Raw genomic sequence first — 19,286 nt, 5'->3', positions numbered from 1 at the left:
GCCCATAGGGCCTGGGGGTGGGAAGGGAAGGCCGGTCAGTCTGTAGACAGGAGCCAGCAGCACAGGGTCCTTGCAGGGAATGCCGGCCCAGTGGGGAAGGGAAGGCAGGGTGTGAACAGTGCCAATCCAGAAGGGAGAAGCTGTGGGCTCATCCATTGACAGTCCCGCTGTGCTGACCACTGCGAGCTCAAGTCCCACTCCCCATGGCCCTGCCCAGGAAGGGGGCAGCCAGAGGGTGACAGGCTGAGACAGAGGAGCCAGCCAGTTCCTGCAGGGGAGAGAAGTGTAAAGTCAGGGGGCTCTGCCCTCCCACACATGCAGGAGCCCCTGAGAGCCTCCCGCCATGGCTGGAGCGGGCCCATCTCTGGGCTGGGTGGCATTTACTAGCCATGCTGTGCAGAAGGTAAGATGGGCTCTCCGTGCTCGTGGTCTATATACGGAGGGCAGAAGCAGGCAGAAGCAAACAGCAATAGCCAGGCTGGATCGCAGTCAAGGCCCAGCATCAAGGCCCAGCATCCTGTCCTTGCTGCAGAGGCAGGCAGAAGAGCCAGGCAGAAGAGCCCCGCAGTATCAGATACAGGGTAACCTGCCCCACACACAACTGAGTTAGGAGCAGGTTGATCTGATACCCCAAGCTGTCATCATCCCTCTAATACTCCTTGCTAACCTCAACCAGTACAACCATGGGTACTTGGGCTCCAGTCCCTCTCTGAATCTTGCCAAATGCTTGGCCTCACCAACATCCCCTCACCAACCTCCTGTGGCAGGGAGTTCCACAGTCTGATCCAGTCATTTTATGGACTTCCATCACGGCACCTGTTCTCTCTCTTTTCTAAGGAGACAATCCCAATCTTTTCTCTCTTTCTGCTTCAGAGACTCTCTCATTCCCCCCCCCCCCAAAAAAAACTCTCACTTTCCAGTCTGAGATGGGGCAACCACGAGCCAGATGAGACCAGACCACTCCCTGCTTTCCGAGGTATTCGCTGGCCTGCTCCTTATGTAGCCTGCCATCTCGGCATGTTGAGCAAAGCTGTCCAAGCCCTTTCCCTGAGCAGGTGCAGCCAAGCGAGAAGCTGGGCTGTTTGGTTTCCCCCTCCAGTGTGCGTGATGGTGCATTTATCGTTCAGGCTGGAGTAAGGTGCTCTGAAGCTCTGCACAGCCCCCTCAGTATGTGACTGAATAACTGTGGCTACTGCACGTTTTACCAGCTCACAACCCAGCCCGCTGCTGACGGTTAATGAGTAAGACGAACACTGCGTCAGTACAGAATCCTGAGGCAGCCCACCAGGCCCCTTGACCTAGATTCGAGTGCGTATGTAGGCTCCTAACTCCCACTGGTTTCAATGGAAGCCTGAATGCCTTTGAGGACTTGGCTCCTTACGCCACAATGAAAATCCCCCCTTTACTCCTGTTCTTTGAGCTCTGCTGCTTCGCTCATTTTTGATCCATGACAGCACCAGGTCATGCACCTTATGAGGTGCAGCTTTCTCCATAGCCTCTGGTGAGGAGCCTCAAAGGCCTTGTGGAAGTCTAAATATATCAGGCAAGCTGGCTCTTGCTCTTTTATTGCCACATACAAAGAATTAATAGATTAGGGAGCCAGCCTTTTCTGCCACAGGATCAGCACTGGATCCTCTCAGATCACGAGCTTCCAGCTGGATTAGTTATTTTACCTTTACATGATTGTGGCAACCATTTCCCCAGGGGTCGTAATTCCTCAGAACAGCCCTAGGGCCTTTTCTAAATATAGGAACAGCACACACTGCCCTCCAGCCAGGTGTAACAAACAGACACAGCTCAGCCACTTCTTATCTGAGGTCTTTCAGCAATGGGGGCCCGGTGTGTTTACAGAGGGCTAAGGGCCCTGGAAAGGGAAGGCGAGCTGGAGCTCAAAGCTAGCGGCTGGCAGGTTTGCAGGTTAACTACCAACGTCCCAGTCAAGGTAGGGAAAAGGTGCAGAGAGGGGGTAGCTTAGGGACAGAGGCACCGCATGGACGGTGAAGGGCAGAGTTAAGGGGGTTCGGGCAAGCATGTCCACATTTAGGCACGAAGGCCTCTAAGAAGAACCACCAGCGCCTCTCTCACTGACTTTTTTATTGAGGAATTTCCTTCACCCCTCCCTCCCCCCCCATACATGGGCCATCAAGAGATTTTTTTTAATGCCATGTGCACCCTGGGAAGTGTTTGCTTGCTCCTGTACAACAGTGACAAGAGCCAAGGCCAAAGGAGGGTCAAATGCTCTTCCGCAGATTCCCTGGTCTCTCACTGCGGCTCTGCAGCCCATGGAGCATCAAGCCCTTCTCTGTCTCCCCGTCAAACATCCTGCGCCGGTTCCCTGGAGGTTACACAGCCTGGAGCGGCCCCAGCAGGGCTGTACAGGCAGGAGCTGCTGGCCTCGCCCAGGCTCCCCCAGGCACGGTGGGCTGCTTGCTCCAGGGCCGTTTGGCCATGAGAGCAGAGGAGGCGCCCCGAGCTCCACAGCTCTGAGGCGCTCACCTTGGTGGCTTCGAGCCGTGCAGTCCCGTGGGGCGCGCCGTGGAGAGTCGGGAGGTCACGAGCGCTGCTCCTCCTGGGACGGTCCCGGCACGTAGCCCCTGGGCGGCTCCACCAGGTAAGAGTACGAGAGCCCGACCATAACCTGCAGCAGCAGAAGAGCCATCAGCCTGCAGGATCCCCCAGGGAAGGGGGCTGGGGAGGGGGCAGGGGTCGTCCCTGGGTGCTCACCGTCAGCAGGCTCAGCAGGCCCATCATCACCCCCAGCATGACATAGAGGTTCTCGGTCAGACCTCCAGCCCACAGGGGCCCCAGAATGGTGGCGACGCCCCCCACAGACCGCCGCAGGCCCTGGCTGAACCCTAAGGCCCAGGGAGAACACAAAGGTTAGTGCTGCCTGCCATCCCCAGAGCCGGACTCAGCCATGTGCTCACAGGGGCAGCCTCTCCCCAGGTGGGGATGGGACCGTGCCTTCCTAGTGCCTGAGCGTTAACAGTGCCACCGACAACGGCCATCTGGGAAGGGAACCAGCGAGACTGCCTGGGTGTTGGGCTGTATCCCCGCCAGCCAAGGGGGCAGAGAAAACGGGCCCGAGGTGGCTGGACCAGCCCAGCAATTGCAGAGAATGACAGCTTGGGAGAGAGCAGGCAAGCCAGAGAGAGAAGCAGCGCCCAGCCCCACAAACAGCCCCATGGGATGTGGGGCTCAGATGCTTTCCGCTGGTCCGAGCAGCACAGCCGTAGCCCCTGCAGTCGGAATCTTTGCCTCTCCATCACGCTGGATCTGAGCACCAGTCCGTCAATGGGACCGGCTGCTCCCAAGAGAATTCCTTCCCCAAGCTACGCCCAGTCCCTCCACGCCGCTCACACCAACAGCTGGCAAAAAATACACCAGCAAAGGCTCAGAGCTCGCTGTCGGCGGAGGCCTCCTCTCTGGCTCAAATCCAGCGTGGCACCGGACTGGAAAGAAACAGGTTGGGAAACCCGACGGGAGGGGCCAGGTTAAAACCTGGGCCTGTTTAGTCAACAGCAAAGGGGGACTGGACAACAGACTTTAAATGCGTTCAGGGCTGGTAGAGACAGGACAAAGGCCAATTGTTCTCCGTGGCCACTGGAGGCAGGACACGTCCCAACAGGCTGGTCTGCAGCAAGGGAGGCTTAGGTTAGGCCTTGAGAGGGAAGGGAAGCTCTGGACCAGGCTGCGACAACCCCATCACGTTTTAAAGGCCAGACTGGCCTAGGTCTAGGTCTATCTAGCCCTGCCTCAGCACCAGGGACTGGAACGTGGACAACCTCTCAAGGTCCCCTGAGCTCTACATTTCTGCAAGCCCAGTGGGGTCGGTGGCCCCTGGTCACAGCAATAGGCAGCTGGCTACCCTTTTTCCACGCTAGGCTTTGCCTGTCCACCTGTGCCACCCCGGGGCTTCCGCCCATCCCTGTAGATTCACCCAGTGCTAGGTGGCAGACAGCAGCAAGGCCTCACGGAGGATCCCAGTGCACTTTGATCTTACAGGGTCACTCAGGGAGCCTGCTGGGAAGGGCGTTCCCATTCATCCGGGGCAGGAGCGGCTCCGATCACCTGCAAGCCGGGCTCTGAGCTAAAAGGGACCCAGCCAGCATGGAGTGGAGGCGGGACTCAGCCGCTGGGAGCAGGGCAGAAATTGGACCCTAGCCATCGATCGGGAGCCAAGCACAGCCATGGAACGGGGGCCCGGTGCCCAGATGAGCACCTCCTCCTGGAACAGAGTGACCTGCGCCAATACCAAGACCCTGACGGGCGGGCCAGACTCGGGTGAAGTGAACAGTCCCATGCCCTTAATGCAGGGCACCACCCACGATCCCAGCTGCCCTGAGCTGCCGCTGTGGGGTCTCTACAAGGCCCGAGGGGGCGGGAGAGGCTGAGTGCACAGAGGTCATGTGGGTGTTTTAAGGCACACACCTGTCAGGTGCGGAATCAGGGCTTGGAGTGAGATGGGGCAGGCAGGACAGTGCGGGGGGGGGCTCGGAGCCTCACTGCACGCTCTCAGGGTGGGCAGGCAGCAGGCACCACGCCCCAGTGCCGGGCACTGACCCCCCCCCTCCCTGAGGCTCACCTTGTGTTTTTTCCGCTGTGACCTTGGAGAAGAGCGAGACCTGGGAGACGGCCACGAAGGGCAGCCCCAGCACCTGCAGGAACACGCCGACCACCAGCTCGGTCAGCAGGACAGGAAAGCTCCCTGTGGGCAGCAGAGCAGACATGGCAGGGGCAGGATGGGCCTGGCAAACTAAGAGCCCCAGGTGCTCAAACCGAGGCCTCTCGCTCGAGATGGGCAAGCTCCTGGCATCTCTGCCCCCCGCCGGCGGGCTCCGGGCTCAGTTGCTAGCTTTCCTACTCTGCAGAGGACCAGACTTTCCTGACTCTGGGCACCCCCGAGAGCACTCCCTGGCCCCTGCACTGGGCATGGAGCAGGGAGAGGGGCTGGGGAACCACAGCACCCCCAAGGCACTGGGCCTGGCACGGCTGAGCAAAACCGCCCCATCCGGGCAGGATTCCTCTCCACCACCCAGCGCCTGGCACTACTGGGCCAGCCTGAGCTAGGCAAGGTGCCCGCAGCCCAGAGATCCTACCCCCGCCCCACCCCCAGCCAACAAACTCAGCCCCTCCAAGCGAGTCCCGGGAGCCCACGGGAGGGCGGGGCAGCGTGCCTGCCTAGGGAGAGAGGACCCGGCAGTCCCAGCAGAGCGGTTACCGGGGGTGGGGCAGTCGGTTACCTCGGGGCCGCGCCAGGAAGAGCAGGCACCAGACACAGGCCACGTTGCAGATGACCAGCCCGAGCACCAGGATCACACGGTCGGGGAGGCGGCTGCTGAGGCAGCGCACCAGGAAGAAGCCGCAGATCACCTGGGGGGCGGGAGGAGCCGGGTTATTACAGCCCCCCAGGCTGGGTGCAGAGCCCAGGCAGAAATGCCCCCCCCCCCCCCGGGGAAGCCAATGAGTCACTGCTCGCCAGGGCTCCGCGGTCTGCCCTCCCCCCTCACAGCCTCAGCACTCTGGCCCTTCCCCTGCTAACAGGCAGGCCATGCCCGGGCACAGGTGCCAGCCTGGCTCCAGGCCCAATGCAGCTCAGCAGGGCCACGGCACCTGGGGATGAGGTTGCCCCAGCCTGGTGCCCTCGGTGCCAACACAGAGCGCTGGCAGGGATGCCCCACTCCACGTGCTGCTGGCACAAGGGCAGAGACGGCATCCGTGCTCGTTCTGTCTGACGCTCCGGGCACCTCTGCCCTGGCACTCCCCTCTCCCTGCACGCTAGCACAAGGCCAGCCCCACCCGTGGGAACAGTGAGAGTGCCAGCGCAGCTGGGCAAGGTCATTTCAGCCCCGCCCATGCAGGGAGGGGCCCTAACGCCTCCCAGAGGGGCTGCCAGGGGACGCACGCAATGGGGCAGCGTTCCCGTGGAAGGGGGGGTGCAGACACAGAAACGGGCTGTGCAGGAGAGGCCTGGCTGGCTGGAGCGCCAGCATGACCAGCCTCCCCCCGTGCCTGAGCTAGGCAGAGCACGGGGCTGGGGGGCTGCCAGAGGAGAGCTTGGCTTAGTGATGGAGGAGGCTAGCTCTAGGCCACCCCCACTCTGGCTGTACACAGAGCTAACGCCTGGGGTCAGCCGAGCGGACAGCCTCTGCCAGCCCCGGGAAAGTGGGCGGGACCGAGGGAGGAAGGGGCGGGACTGAGAGCAGCCTGGCCCTCAGCAGTGCCCACAGCTCAGCGCCCCTCGCTTAGCACAGCCCAGAGCATGCAGCCTGGTGCGCCAGGGCTCCAGGGAAGCTGGAGCGAGAGCTGAGAGGGAAGAGTGTCAAAGATCGCGAGTGCCCTGGGCAAGGCCTGGATCGTGCCCGTGCACACGCGCTATGGGTAGGGTTGCCAGGTGTCTGGTTTTCGCCCGCACAGTCTGGTATTTCTGGCCCCTGTTCAGGTGAAGGCCGGCAGGGACCTTGCTCCCCTGCCGTGTCTGGTGTGGGGAAGCGAGGAGCGTGGGGATTCTTAAAGGCGCAGCGACTTTTTTTAGTTTTCTTTTTTTTTTGCTCAACAGCTTTCATTTCCTTGTTTTTGTCCCCCCCCCCCCAACCAAGTTTTTTCCTGCCACATTCAGGGTTTTTGGTGAAAGCATCTGGCAGGCCTAGCTGGAGGATGGACACCTGCCTGCTGCCAGGACCCCACCGCTGGGCTTGCCTACCTCGATGCCGCACAGGAAGTACATGATGCTGTTCTCCAGCTCCCCGAAGCTCAGGTAGCGCTGGGTGATGGGGGTCACCATGGTCTGGAGACGGACACAGACGGGTGCAGAAAGCAGCCTACAGTCACACGTCTGCATGGGCAAGGCAGTGCCACCCTCCAATCACGGCAGTGAGGAGCCCCCTCGGGGCAGGATGGGCGGGTACAGACCCTCACCTATGGGGTGCCCCCCACTCTGCCTGGGGGTATTGCCGGTGGGAGGGTTCTCCTGACCAGCGTGTTGGGTCTCTGCTCTTGCCCGTCTTCCCTAAGCTGGAGGTAACCCTGGGTCACGCCCAACGTTCACCCAAATTCTGGGCTTCCCCTTGTCCTGCTGCACAAGGAGCCCTGAGCCCTAGGAGAGGTGCCCATCTCTCTGGGCGCCAGGCGCAGGAGAGAAGAGAACTCTACCTGGGGTCCGGGAAAGGCCGGAGCACCACACGGAGGGGAGAGGAGACCCCCGTTCTCCCCCTCTATAGATCTCCAGACCCCGGGAAGGAAAGGACTGGGCACACCTAGACCCAGTCTGAGGGAGAGGACCCCCCTCCCCATCTGGGTGGGAGCAGAAAGGATCAACCTGCCCACCACGCCCCCAGCGACTCACCTCCAAGGCTGTTTGGTTGAAGAGGGTGATGAACTGGGCAGTGAGCAGAACCACCACCTCCTCCCGCAGGTACTCTGCAAGGACACCAGGGGACGTCACAGGCTGGGATCCGGGCGCAGCCACCACCCCCACGGGGAAGGAGCCCTCCCGGTCACCCCGTTACCAGTGCAGCAGGCCAACAAGCCCATGAGGCGGCAGGGAAAGGGGGGTGACACATGCAAAGCGTCGGGATGGGGGCCACGCTGAGGCACCTCATTAGCACCAGGGCTTGAATGTTCAAACTATGTGACGTAGTGGGGCATCTTGCTGGTCGCTAGGCTTGGGCTGTCCCCTACGGGCCCTGTCTGTGAGCACGGCCCGGCAGGGGGGCCAGACACGGCCCTGACCGGCGGGAAGGAGGATGGAACAAAGGAAGTACATGGGGGGAGGAAGAGTGAGTCTGGGGCTGGAAACATGATGGAGACAGCCTAGGGAGGGGGCTTGGAGACTAGGGGCTCGGTGTCTGGGGCATCCTAACCCCCTAGCCCCCCTCCTATTGCCACATCACGTCTATGTTGTGCTGTATTCTGGAAAATCAATAAACCCCTCTCTATTCTGCTGACTGGTGGAGACTGATATGGCTGCTACGGGGGTGCAGGATCGGGGGAACCCCGACTGTGCTGTCACACCCGTGCACCCCCTACACCAAGCAGAGCCCATGACAAACCGCCCCCCCTTCTCATGGTGGAACCGCACTCGTCTCTCTGGGCCTGTTCCTAACTCTATAGTAGGGGCAATCTTCCCAGTGTTGCCCTTTGTGTCTGCCTTGACACTACGTTCCTTGGGGCAGGGCTGTCTGCATCTGCACCAAATATTAACCCTTCAAGTCCCAACTTTTGGCATTTGGGTCTAAGTTTCAGAACCATCTGAAGGTGCATGGCACCTTCCCCCTCCGACACGCCCACCACCTGGTCTGCAGACACTGTGCTCTGGGGGCCTGCTATACGACCCACATGGACCATGGGATGGCCCAGCATGGTACTGACCATAAGGGAGGCATGTGAGGTTGCTTTGCGGGCCCCCACCGGGCTCCCAGCTGGATCCCCCGAAAGGCTGGGCTGCGGGGGGTGCTCACCTCGCATGACGCTGAAGTTCTGGAACGGGCTCGTCTCCTTTTCTCGGCCCTCCTCCTCGGCCAGGTGCCCGTTGGGCACATAGCGGTACTCGTCCCCCTCGGGGGGCTCGCCGGGCGCCCGCTGGGCAGTGCCAGTGCTGCCATAGCCGTGCTGCCCGTCTCTCTCCTCCTGGCCAGCCTCATGCTGCACCAAGGGCTTCTCCTCCTCCTCCGGCGCCGCCAGCGCCGCGCGCTGCAGGTGGGGCCCGGGCTGCAGGTCGTAATACATCGCCATGACGACAAACTGCAGCAGGACCCAGAGCAGGCACATGAAGAGCTGCAGACAGACAGACAGACGGGCCTGAGAGCCCGGAACCGCAGCCCCCCGCCCGGGGAGCAGGGTGGGGCTCAGGGCAAGCGCTCACAGCTGCAAGCGTCGCCCTGGGAAGCCAGGGCCGGCCGGCCGGCGTACTCACGCCAGGGGCGGTGAACTTGTTGACCTCAAAGGGCCCCAGCCGGAAGTTACAGAGCCGCAGGAAGAGGTTACAGGCAGGTCCTGAGCACAAAGAGACGGCGGGTCGGAGCTGGGCACTGGAGGAACCCAGAGGGTTCCATCCGGCACCCCCCTCTGCGGCAGGAAGGGCAAGAACGGTGCCATCAGGGAGACCCTGGGGTCCCTCACACCCACCCCCACTGCCTCAGGCAGGAGCCTCTCTGCCACGGGCCTTTGCTAAATACCCCCCTCCTCCCCCGCCGCAAGAGGCAGCGCCACCATGGACTGGCACCGCACGTCCCACCCCCTTCCTAATCCGCACCTCAGTTCCCACAGCAAGCTCTCCGGGGCACAGGGCAGCCAGAGCAGAGCCAGCTCCCTGCAGCAGCCCCTCTCCACAGCCAAGGGGGCAGCACGAGGGCAAGAGCCTGGTGCATGGGGCAGGCCACACTAAGCCCCAGCTCCTGGCTCATGCCCACCCCTCCCCCCATGCGGAGCGCCTGCTGCCCCGGCCCGTGTGGGTGGGCAGGGCGTGGGGCTCCAGGGACACCATACCGATCAGCAGCCCGACCTGCCGGCATGCCATCACCGCCGCGAACACCGTGGCACGCTCCTGGGAGGTGGTGGAGCGGGTGAGATAGCCAAAGATGGAGGCCCCCACTCCTGTCCCGACACCTACCAGAGACAAAGACAGCCGGGCCAAGAGATGGGGCATGCTCCAACAGCCCCCAGATCTGGAAACCCCCCGCGGCCCTCAGCTTCCCCACCAGCAGCTCTCACCTGCCACCAGCCGGCTGCCCAGGAGAAGCCACTTGGAAATGCCCATGAAGTACATGAAATTCCCTGCAATTGGGGGGGACAAAAACCATCAGGTAACGCAGGGGGGAACATGCAAACTCGCAGCCGGCCACGGCCGGGCCAGCCAGGAACAGGGTGGGAGCGCGTTCCGGCAGCCAGCTGAGCTAGCCCAGTGGCAGGGCACCACTGTCAGCTACTGCCTATAACTCAACCCCAGGTACGCCTGCAGGAGCAGGGCTGAGCCCTTCACAACTCCAGCTCGCAGGCAGAGTGGGGGGGCGGGGGGAGAAGCGGCGATCCCGGCTCCTGTGCCCTCATGCTGCCGGCAGGAGGATTGTCACCCTGCTCCGAAAAGGGTCCCTGTGCTCAAGCGGCATTGCAGGCGCCACACTCGTCGTCCTGGGAGCCCAACGCCCCTGCAGCCGAGCCCGCGGGCTGCGTGAACGGTACTTTGCTAGCTGCCAGCGCGGCCGGCTCCTGCGGGGATGCTAGGACAGAGCCGGGCTCCGTCCGGCTGCAGGGGCAGCACCAACAGCTCTGCAGGTTGAATTCTGCCCCCCAGGATCCCCCAGGCCACCTTTGGCAACGGACCCTGGTTAACGAGCTCATCCGATGCTGCAGCCATGTGGGCTCTGGAGGTTCCTAGGAGCCGAGCAAGCGCTCGGGACCTCCGTACGTCAGGGCCTCACGTGCCTGCGTTCAGAGCTTGGTGCTGCCTGTTCACAGCCTCAGGAAAGCGTGGCTAAGCCTGCCCTCCCACCCACCCTTCCCGAGAGCCACACGGGCACGCCGGCCTGCTCCCAGCAGGGAAGCAGCCCCCAGCCGGCCTCCACTCGCTCGCTCGCTCACCCGCTATCTCAAACATGTTGGCAAAGAGGATGACGGCTTTGGTGCGCTGGCTCCGATCAGACCAGTGCCCGAAGAGGGGCCCCACCAGCAGGCCAGTGAGGCTGAAGGCCGAGATGCCCAGGCCCAGGAAGTACGGCTCAGCATGGAGTGTCTGCAGGTAGGCCCAGATCGTGGGCAGAATCACCGCTAACGGGGAGCAGAGAGAGACAGGCAGTCAGGGCCTCCCCGCCACAGGACTGCAAGAGGCCCAGCCCAAACTGCTGCTCATCCTTACCCTGAAGCCAGGCTCCTGCCTCCCTGGGACGGACCGACAGCCCACCCCGTGAGACAGGTTTGGCGTAGCATGAGCCCCTCGCCGGCTGGGTGTGGTCGGCCTTCAACAAAGTGGGCAAAGGTCTCCGGGTCCCCTAAACCTGCCAGCCTCTGTCCCCCACCCACTGCGACTGCCGGTCATGCAGCCAGATCCCATTACTGAGGTATCGAGGAAGGGGAGATGCCGACCTCACAAAAGCTCGAACCGCCCCTCTCTGGGCCTTAAGTCCCCAGTGACTCCCAGACTTTCGCCCTCCCTTGGGACAGAAGGGGCTGGGGCAGCTCCTCAGATCTAGGTGGATCCCGGCAGCACCCCCGTGGCTTTGGCTCCTTGCCCTCCTTGCTTCGAGCAACACCCCTCGGCCTGTCAGCGCCTCCTTCCCTCCGTCAGAGGCCGCTCTGCTATTCCAGAGCCCTGCTGAGGTGTTTACACAGCAGCCTTCACAGGTATGGCAGGAGGGAGACAGAGAAACCCCATGGAGCTTAACAGGGGCCAGAGTCAAAGCCCTCCCACACTCCCCCGGTTACCAGCCCCCGGTTTTAGCACAGGCAAGTTGCTGTATCTGCGACAAGACGCCTGGGAGTCGTTCCCATAGCTACCATGTTGGTTGTCTCTGCCCCGTGTAAGCGTCCCTAATGCGCCCACCACCACGGTGTCCGAGTGCTGCCGGGCTGCCCAGCGCCTCGGGGCCCCAGGGCACGGCGCTCACTCTCAGCCCTCTCTGGGCTGTCCCAGCAAGATGGCAGCCAGCTCGGGGGCTGTTCTCACACCGCTGTCAGAGGAGGAGCTGCAGGTCTGGGCTGAGAAACCTGGACACCGTCACCTTGGGCTCCAGCCACTGGAGTCCTGGAGGAACCCGGCTGGTGGCGACAGAGAGGCCTGAGCCCCGGAGAGCCTTTGAGGCCCAGGCTAGGAGCTGGAACAGGATCAGGTGTCAGACCAGGAGGCGGCACGGCATGTGAAACCCGGGAGGTTTCTCCGACATCCCACTATGTTTACAGGCAATACCCACATCCTGCAGCCTCAGGTCACCAGCCCACACTCCCCTTCCACCTCATTAACACCAGCCCTACAATCGACAGGTACTTCTGCTGCTGTTCTGTCTCGGATTCCATTATTTACATGCCAACCCAGCTGAGGAAGCAGGTCTCACCCACAAAAGCTCTTGAGTCTATATATTTTGGTTAGTCTCTATGGGTACATCTAGACTACATGGCTCCGTCGACGGAGCCATGTGGATTTGTTGTTTTGGCAAAGGCAAATGAAGCCGCGATTTAAATGATCGCAGCTTCATTTACATTTACATGGCTGCCGCGCTGAGCCGACAAACAGCTGATCAGCTGTTTGTCGGCTCGCACGCTAGTCTGGACGCTCCCCCTGTCGACATCAAAGCCCTTTGTCGGCAGCCCCGGTAAATCTCATTCCACGAGGAATAACGGGGCTGCCGACAAAGGGCTTTGATGTCGGCAGGGGAGCGTCCAGACTAGCGCGCGAGCCGACAAACAGCTGATCAGCTGTTTGTCGGCTCAGTGTGGCAGCCAAGTAAATGTAAATGAAGCCGCAATCATTTAAATCGCGGCTTCATTTGCCTTTGCCTATGTGTCTAATCTACATGCCTCTGCCGACAGAGGCATGTACTCTAGACACAGCCTAAGGGTACGTCTAAACTATATCCCTCTTTCGAAAGAGGGATGTAAATTAGACCTATCGAAATTGCAAAGGAAGCCAGGATTTGAATTTCTCGTGCTTCATTTGCATAACCATGTCTTGTGCTTCATTTGCATAATCATGTCACGGCGTTTTCGGAAAACGCTGTTTCGAAAGTGGAACCATGGTCTAGGTGCAGGTCTTTCGAAAAGAAAAGCCTTTTTCGAAAGATCCGTGGTTTGAAAGAACGCCGTGACGCGATTAGGCAAATGAAGCACGGGAAATTCAAATCCCGGCTTCATTTGCAGTTTCGATCTGTCTCATTTACATCCCTCTTCCGAAAGAGGGATGCAGTCTCGACATAGCCTCAAGGGCCTCAGGGCTCCTCGTTTTTGAAGTGACAGACTAACACGGCTGCCCCTCCGAGACTTCCCGCCCTAGTTAATGATTTCCACTGGCTCAGCCTCAAGGTTCTGCTGCTGCCCTTTGAGACCTCAATGACGTCTTCCCCATGGGAGCCAACATAGCGTCCTCCAGGCTAGTGCCCCAGCCCATCTCACACCCTCCTCCTCTTTGGCCAGACTCAGTCCCGCAGGCCCCTGCCAGCCAAGCCATCTTGCTCAGTCACCATTTTTAAATGTTGTCCCCTGCACTGGACTCCCCCATGAGACGGGCAAGGAGGTGACCCCAGAGAGTTTTCCCTGGGGCGAGGGGGGGAGACCCCTTGGGTTGTGGAGGAAGAGAGGCGGGACTGGGGCTAGCCAAGAGAGGGAGGAGTCAAATGTGAACCTCGCCAACCCGTTTACATTCTGTCTACACTAGGGCTGCCGACACCCCCCGCTGGCTCTGCTGGAGCTAGCATGCTACATAGGGCGGCTCCTGTGCAAACTCTGGGTGACAGGGCCGAGGGCGGTGCTGCGAACAGCGCCCGGGTGGGGATGGGGCAGCGAGAAGCTCAGCTGGGGCACTGTTGGGTGTAGAGTGGCAGCGAGCCAGCTGGAGAGAAGGGCTGGCCAGTGCGGTTTAAGGAGGGGACAGGGAGCCCTAGGAGTCATCAGCCTGGATGGTCAGGTTGCAAAGGGAGAAGCGGAGCAGGCCGAGGACAAGGCCTGCGCGACGCCAGCACAAGCAGCAGCAGAGGTCGAGGAGGGTGGCGTGGAGGCCCTGAGGTCCGGTGAGGTCACATCCATCAGTGAGAAGGCTGCTGCGGAGGCATCGGGCGGGAGGTGGATGTGCAGCGGAGAGCTCAGAGCAGTGGAGGCGATGGCTGTACCTAGCTCAGGCGAAGGCGGGTGCGAGCAGGAGAGGCAAGGAGGCTCAGGACGGAGAGCGGAGAGTTGTTTCACTGGTGTATGTTCCCATCCTTCCCTGGCTCGTGAATCACTTGTGTACCGGGGCCTTGTCCTCCTGGCACTAACCAGCTCAGTGGCATCGTCTCCGATCCCTTCCCCTCGCGGGCTGGGAAGCCCAGCCGGCACCACACTCTTCTCCCCAGAGCTGGAGGGAAGTTCACGCGGCCACGGGGAGCGGCAAATCAGCTCCTTGAAGGCTCAGGTAAATCGCTTCTCCTTTCCTCGTCCCATAGGCCGTGCTCCCCGACGACCCAGCCGCACAACACCCATCCCAACAGCAGGGCAGCGCCTTGCACGAGGAGGCGACGCCAGCTGGGCAGCCTGGGCTTGGTTATTCGTGGGCTAAGGGAAGGGGCCAGGGATCTGGATGAAGCTGCAGGTGCCAGGAGATGGAGTCTCTCCAAGGCAGAGGAGAAGCACTGAGCAACAAATGTTACATTCTCCGTGCCGGGGCATGGATGGAAAACTACCGACACAGGGGCTGGAAGCAAAGTGGCTGCTGTAGGGACAGGCCCCTCATCCCTCCTCTGGTCTGCGGTGTTCACCTGGAGTACCAGTTGTGGGCACAGGGATGAGGCTTGTAGCACCAAGTCCAGGTCTCGCAGCCTCTCTAGGGACTAGCAACCATGAAAGCCAGGCAGATTATGGCATGGAGGTGGCTCTGGATTGCTGTCTGAGCAGCCGGGAGAGCAAGCAGAGACAGGGCATGACTTGCAAACTGCTGGCCTCTAGCAAGCCACAGATCGGGAGAGAGGGCAGACAAGAGCCCTAGTCTCTGCTGGAAGCTGACAAAAGAGGAGACTAAATGCTGGATTTGAACAAGAGTGGGGGACGGACGGGGGGACCTTGGCAGCTCATCCCCTTCATAGCGTCCCAGGGGACTGCAGAATGCATGCGGCCCAGCAACATTCATGAATACAGAGCTCAGCTGGAGCCAGAACCACCCGGGGCACCTGGTCATACTGTGAAGAGAAGCAGCGAGGCCCAGCGCACACAGGCAGTCCAGGGACCTAGGCTCTGGCCTTGGCTCTACTGCTCTTCCTCCTCTCTCCTCTCCTTGTCCCCTCTGTCCTGACTCCGTATAGTGTGAGCTCTTCGGACAGGGGCTGTCTCCTTGGGCCTGGCACCTGTAGATCTCAACACCCGAGCTTAGAAGGCCTGGTGAGTCTCACTCTACTAAGCTGAGGGCACGTGGAGTGGGGGAGGCTCCCCATGCTGTGTCAGGGAACGCAGCGCACTGGCCGTCAATCTGAGCCAATTCCCCTCCGTGTGACATGAGGCAGGACAGGTGCTAGGTGTGCCCAAGAGCTGGGATATGCACAGCGGCGAATGGTCCTCAGTCAAACCTCCAGTGTTTCAACACTTCAGCACGGCCGTTTCTCAGGATGCCTGCCAGCCACGCACGCCCTCGGATGGTGCAGCCCGGCTTCAAGCGGGATATCAAGGAAACCTGCTCTACAGATCATCCCCTGCCACCAGGGCAGAGCACCAGGCTCTGCCGGACCCGCTATTCCCACAGCCTTCTCCATGGCAACAGACATGAAGCCACTCGGGTATCTTCCCGGCAATAGCCATTGCCCGTTGCTGCAGCCCATGGTGCTAGCTATGCAGCAGCCGGGCATGGAAGCAGTGGGAGATGCTTCTGGCTTTGCCTGGGGCTGGGTTATTCCCCTGGGGCAGGAGGAGCAATGGCACTTGCAACCTTATCCTAGGCAGTGACATAGCAGCAAGGAGGGCAGAGGAAGGAAACCCAGCTCCACAGGCTCAGGATCCTTCCTCCATCCCCTCCTGTATTAAAATCACTGGCCCCTTACGGGCCCTCAGGCAAGAGAAAAACCAAACAACAGCTCCAAAGGGGGGGGGAGCTGGAACTGAAGGACCCAAGGACCTGACCCGAGACTCAGCAAATGCCCATCAGTCCTGGGGACCCTCTGCCACCAACACAGCCCCGTCTACTGAAAGAAGGGGAGACAGGAGCAGCTGAGCCACCTAGAGCCAGTGCCCTCGGGGAGGCTCCCTGGACAAACGGTTGGCAGATGTAAATCACCCATCTCCTCCGGTCCCACCCTTCAGCTGACCCTGGAGGATGAGTTACAGACTCAGCTCACAGCTTGTAAAATATTAACAGGGGAAACTGGGCGGCCAGTTCTGCTTCAGGAGCCCGAGCCCTCTACCCCCCCACACTCCCTCCTGCCATACACACACTCCACCTGGCTGTGGGGAGTTGGGGGACCTGAGAGGCCACTCCAGGCCAGGCAATTCCCAGCGGTTTGGGGAACGTCCTGCCGTAGGGAAAGAGTCCTAGGCAGGAAAGAACAGTATCTAAAGCCATCTAGGACCAAACCCACATACCCAGCCAGCCCACGGCAGGGCCCGGTGAGCTCCCAAAACCCTTCCACGACTCTTGTCCACCATTGTTCCAATCCCCAGAATGGCCAGTAGAGCGGCAGGAGACTCCCCATGACTGATCTACCACACAGACGTCTCCTTCTAAGCAGCTACAAGTAGTGCAGTGACCAACCCCTTTGCTACCCCACCAGCTTGTGAGGGGAGGGAGGCACAAGTCCCTGGCCCAAGTCACTGCTGTTAAAACATTCTCTAGCCCTAGGGTTTCAGGCAGGGGCTCGCTGCCCGAGACTGCTCTCACGTGAGATCGCACCACCTAGCCAGAAAAATAAGGTAGCACCGGGTCAAGGGCCCAAGACAGGGCTCAGGCTGCTCCAGTGAGCCGGCGAGAGACAGGACCAGACCCACTGCAAGGTCGCATGCCAGAGGCAGACGTACAAGGGGAGGCTCTTAGGGAGTGCCAGTATGATTCCAAAGCCAATCTTCTGTTCTCTAGTAGAACAGTGACGGTCCCTGTAGCCTTCACCTCTCACCCCACCCCCCTAAGAACAGCCAGACTGGGTCAGACCAAAGGTCCATCTGGCCCAGTGTGCTCTCTTCTAACAGTGACCAATACCAGGTGCCCCAGAAGGAGTGAACAGAGCAGGGAATCATCAAGTGATCCCTCCCCTGTCACCCATTCCCAGCTTCTGGCAAACAGAGGTTAGGGACACCGTTCCTGCCCACCCTGGCTAACAGCCATTGTTATCCTTCGTGAACTTCTCAAGTTATTTTTTGAACCCTGTTAAAGTCCTGATCTTCACAAAATCCTCTGGCAAGGAGTTCCACAGGTTGATTATGTGTCGTGTGAAGAAAGACTTCCTTCTGTTTGTTTTAAATCTTCTATTCATTTCATATGGTGACTCGCGGTTCTTGTGTTATGGGAACAAATAAATAACTTTTCCTTATTTACTTTCTCCACACCATTCATGATTTTATAAAGCTTTATCATACCCCCCCACTTAGTCTCCTTTTTTCTAAGCTGAAAAGTCCCAGTTTTATTAATTTCTCCTCATATGGCAGCCATTCCAAACCCCTAATCATTTTTGTTGCCCTTTTCTGAACTTTTTCCAATGCCAAGATATTTTTTTGAGATGAGGCAACCGCATGTGTATGCAGTATTCAAGAAGCGGGCATACCATGGATTTATATAAAGGCAATATGTTTTCTCATTCTCTATCCCTTTTTCCCCCCCCATGATTCTGTTTGCGTTTTTGACTGCTGCTGCGTATTGAGTGGATATTTTCAGAGAACTATCCACAATGACTCCAAGATCTCTCTCTTGAGTGGTTACAGCTAATTTAATCTCTATAATTTTGCATGTTTAGTTGGGATTATGTTTTCCAATGTGCATTACTTTGCTTTTATCAACACGAAAATTCATCTCCCATTTTGTTGCCCAGTCACCTAGTTTTTTGAGATCCTTTTGAAGTTCTTCACAGTCTGCTTTGGACTTAACTATTTTACTAAATGGCTTGCAGATGATACTACATTGGTCATCACCTCCACTTCCCATTCAAAGACTTAAGTGGGCTTTTTCTTTCCTCTCCTGCTATCCTGGCCTGACTACTGCTGGCTCTGATTCCGAGCCACCTTTCCACCTCCCCACTTCCAGTCTCAATTTGGCCTGCTCCAACTTGGTGAAATCCAGTGGCCTGCAGTATGTCTATGGCCTGTTCCGGGCTTAACATCTATTAACCTAATTTGTGACAGTCTAGAATAGCTGGAGTGCTGAGTAGTGCAACCATACCCTGGCGACAAGAGCTGGGTCATTGTGCCAGGCCTATCCACAAAACCCCACAGTACCAGGGGCTTGTACCTGACTGGAGGACGCAGCTGCAGCATATAGGGGCCAGAACACAACACAGAATCAGAGCCCAGCTCTGCCATCAACTTGTGGCCTGACTTCAGGCAAACTGGTTAACCCCACCTCCGTTTCCCATCTGAGACATGATGAGACGGAGACTGATCCGGTCCAGAAGGTCGATTAACATCCACAAGGCTTTGACACTATGGCAATGGGGGTCAGATATGAAAATTCATAACCCCCCCATGGAACACAAACCAGGGTGTGTCACTCGTGGACATTGGCACAGCAGCTCCATGGGAGCCCCAAAGACAGCAGAGGCCTCTGGAGTTGGCTCTAACACTCAGGGCCCAGGCAACCTTGCCCGTCACCTATTCCTGGAGATTTCCTCATAGGCCATAATCTTGAATTAAAGGAGACTCCCTCCAAGCTAATCCTGGAGGCTTGGCAGCCCTATTGGCAGGGTATCGCCTCCACCCCTGGCCCCAGCGCTCACCATACTCGATCCCTCCCGACAGGAAGAGGAGCCCAATGGTGCAATTGGTCAGTTTCTTCTTCCTCTGATACTCCATAGATCCTGCCGGGTTCCTCCCGCCGCGGTGAAGGTGGCGGCTCCTTGCAAGACTCAGAACCCGGCTGCGGCGTCTCTGCTGCCAGGGACCATCGCTGCTGCGCAGAGCCCAGGTGCCTAGCCGGGCAGTCTTCCGGTGCACATGGCTAGGGACCCCCACCTGCCCCGGCCCCGCGGCTTCCCACGCAGCCTCCGCAAGGATCCGTCGGTGCACCGGCTCCTCCCCCCGGCCGCAGGGGCAGCGTTTCTGGGCGGGAGCCAGCCAGGCCAAGGGACACCTGGCTCCTCTCGTCCCCCGGGTGCGCTCCCTGCCCCGGGACGGCAGGGCAGGCGGGGATGGAGGAGTCACTGGCCCAGCAGGGCCCAAGCAGAGGGAGGGGCTGGGCTGGCAGCTGACGCCGCACCTGCCTGGGAGCGCAGCGCAGCCCCGCGTGCAGCAGGTACCCGAAGGGGGGGGCGGGTGGTTATGGGGCCCAGCCCGGGGCCTGAAGGGCGCCCCTCCCCCCAGCCCTGGGACCAATGGGCGCCCCTCCCCCACCTAATCACCTGTGCCCCCCCCCCCCCGGGAGATCGGGAGAGCCCCCCCACGGGCAGTGCGGGGATGGGCCCCGCCCTGGGTGTTTGTGTAGGGTC

General features: G+C 59.9%; 1 protein-coding gene across 3 annotated transcripts; it reads right to left on the bottom strand.

The window, feature by feature from the left end:
* Positions 1 to 1,549: 1,549 nt before the first annotated feature.
* On the bottom strand, positions 1,550 to 18,917 carry LOC102453964 (major facilitator superfamily domain-containing protein 8-like). 3 transcript variants are annotated; one of them, XM_075938074.2, is made up of 12 exons: positions 18,579 to 18,917; positions 10,579 to 10,764; positions 9,712 to 9,774; positions 9,487 to 9,606; positions 8,915 to 8,994; positions 8,460 to 8,775; positions 7,346 to 7,419; positions 6,704 to 6,787; positions 5,244 to 5,373; positions 4,586 to 4,708; positions 2,725 to 2,855; positions 1,550 to 2,638 (listed from the first exon to the last, which is right to left on the bottom strand). In XM_075938074.2, exons 1-12 carry the CDS (start codon positions 18,652 to 18,654, stop codon positions 2,552 to 2,554), a joined length of 1,470 nt encoding a protein of 489 aa, XP_075794189.1. In that variant the 5' UTR covers positions 18,655 to 18,917; the 3' UTR covers positions 1,550 to 2,551. The 3 variants fall into 3 exon arrangements, with proteins under 3 accessions (XP_075794189.1, XP_075794188.2, XP_089636862.1); XM_075938073.2 differs by having other exon boundaries at positions 4,586 to 4,658; XM_089780736.1 differs by lacking the exon at positions 18,579 to 18,917 and adding an exon at positions 10,853 to 11,348 and having other exon boundaries at positions 4,586 to 4,658.
* Between the last annotated feature and the right edge of the window lie 369 nt (positions 18,918 to 19,286).

This window comes from Pelodiscus sinensis, chromosome 10, assembly GCF_052426305.1.
Source record: "Pelodiscus sinensis isolate ZL-2025 chromosome 10, ASM5242630v1, whole genome shotgun sequence".
NCBI classification, from domain to species: Eukaryota; Metazoa; Chordata; order Testudines; family Trionychidae; genus Pelodiscus; species Pelodiscus sinensis.
This window is presented reverse-complemented; position numbering and strand designations above follow the sequence as displayed.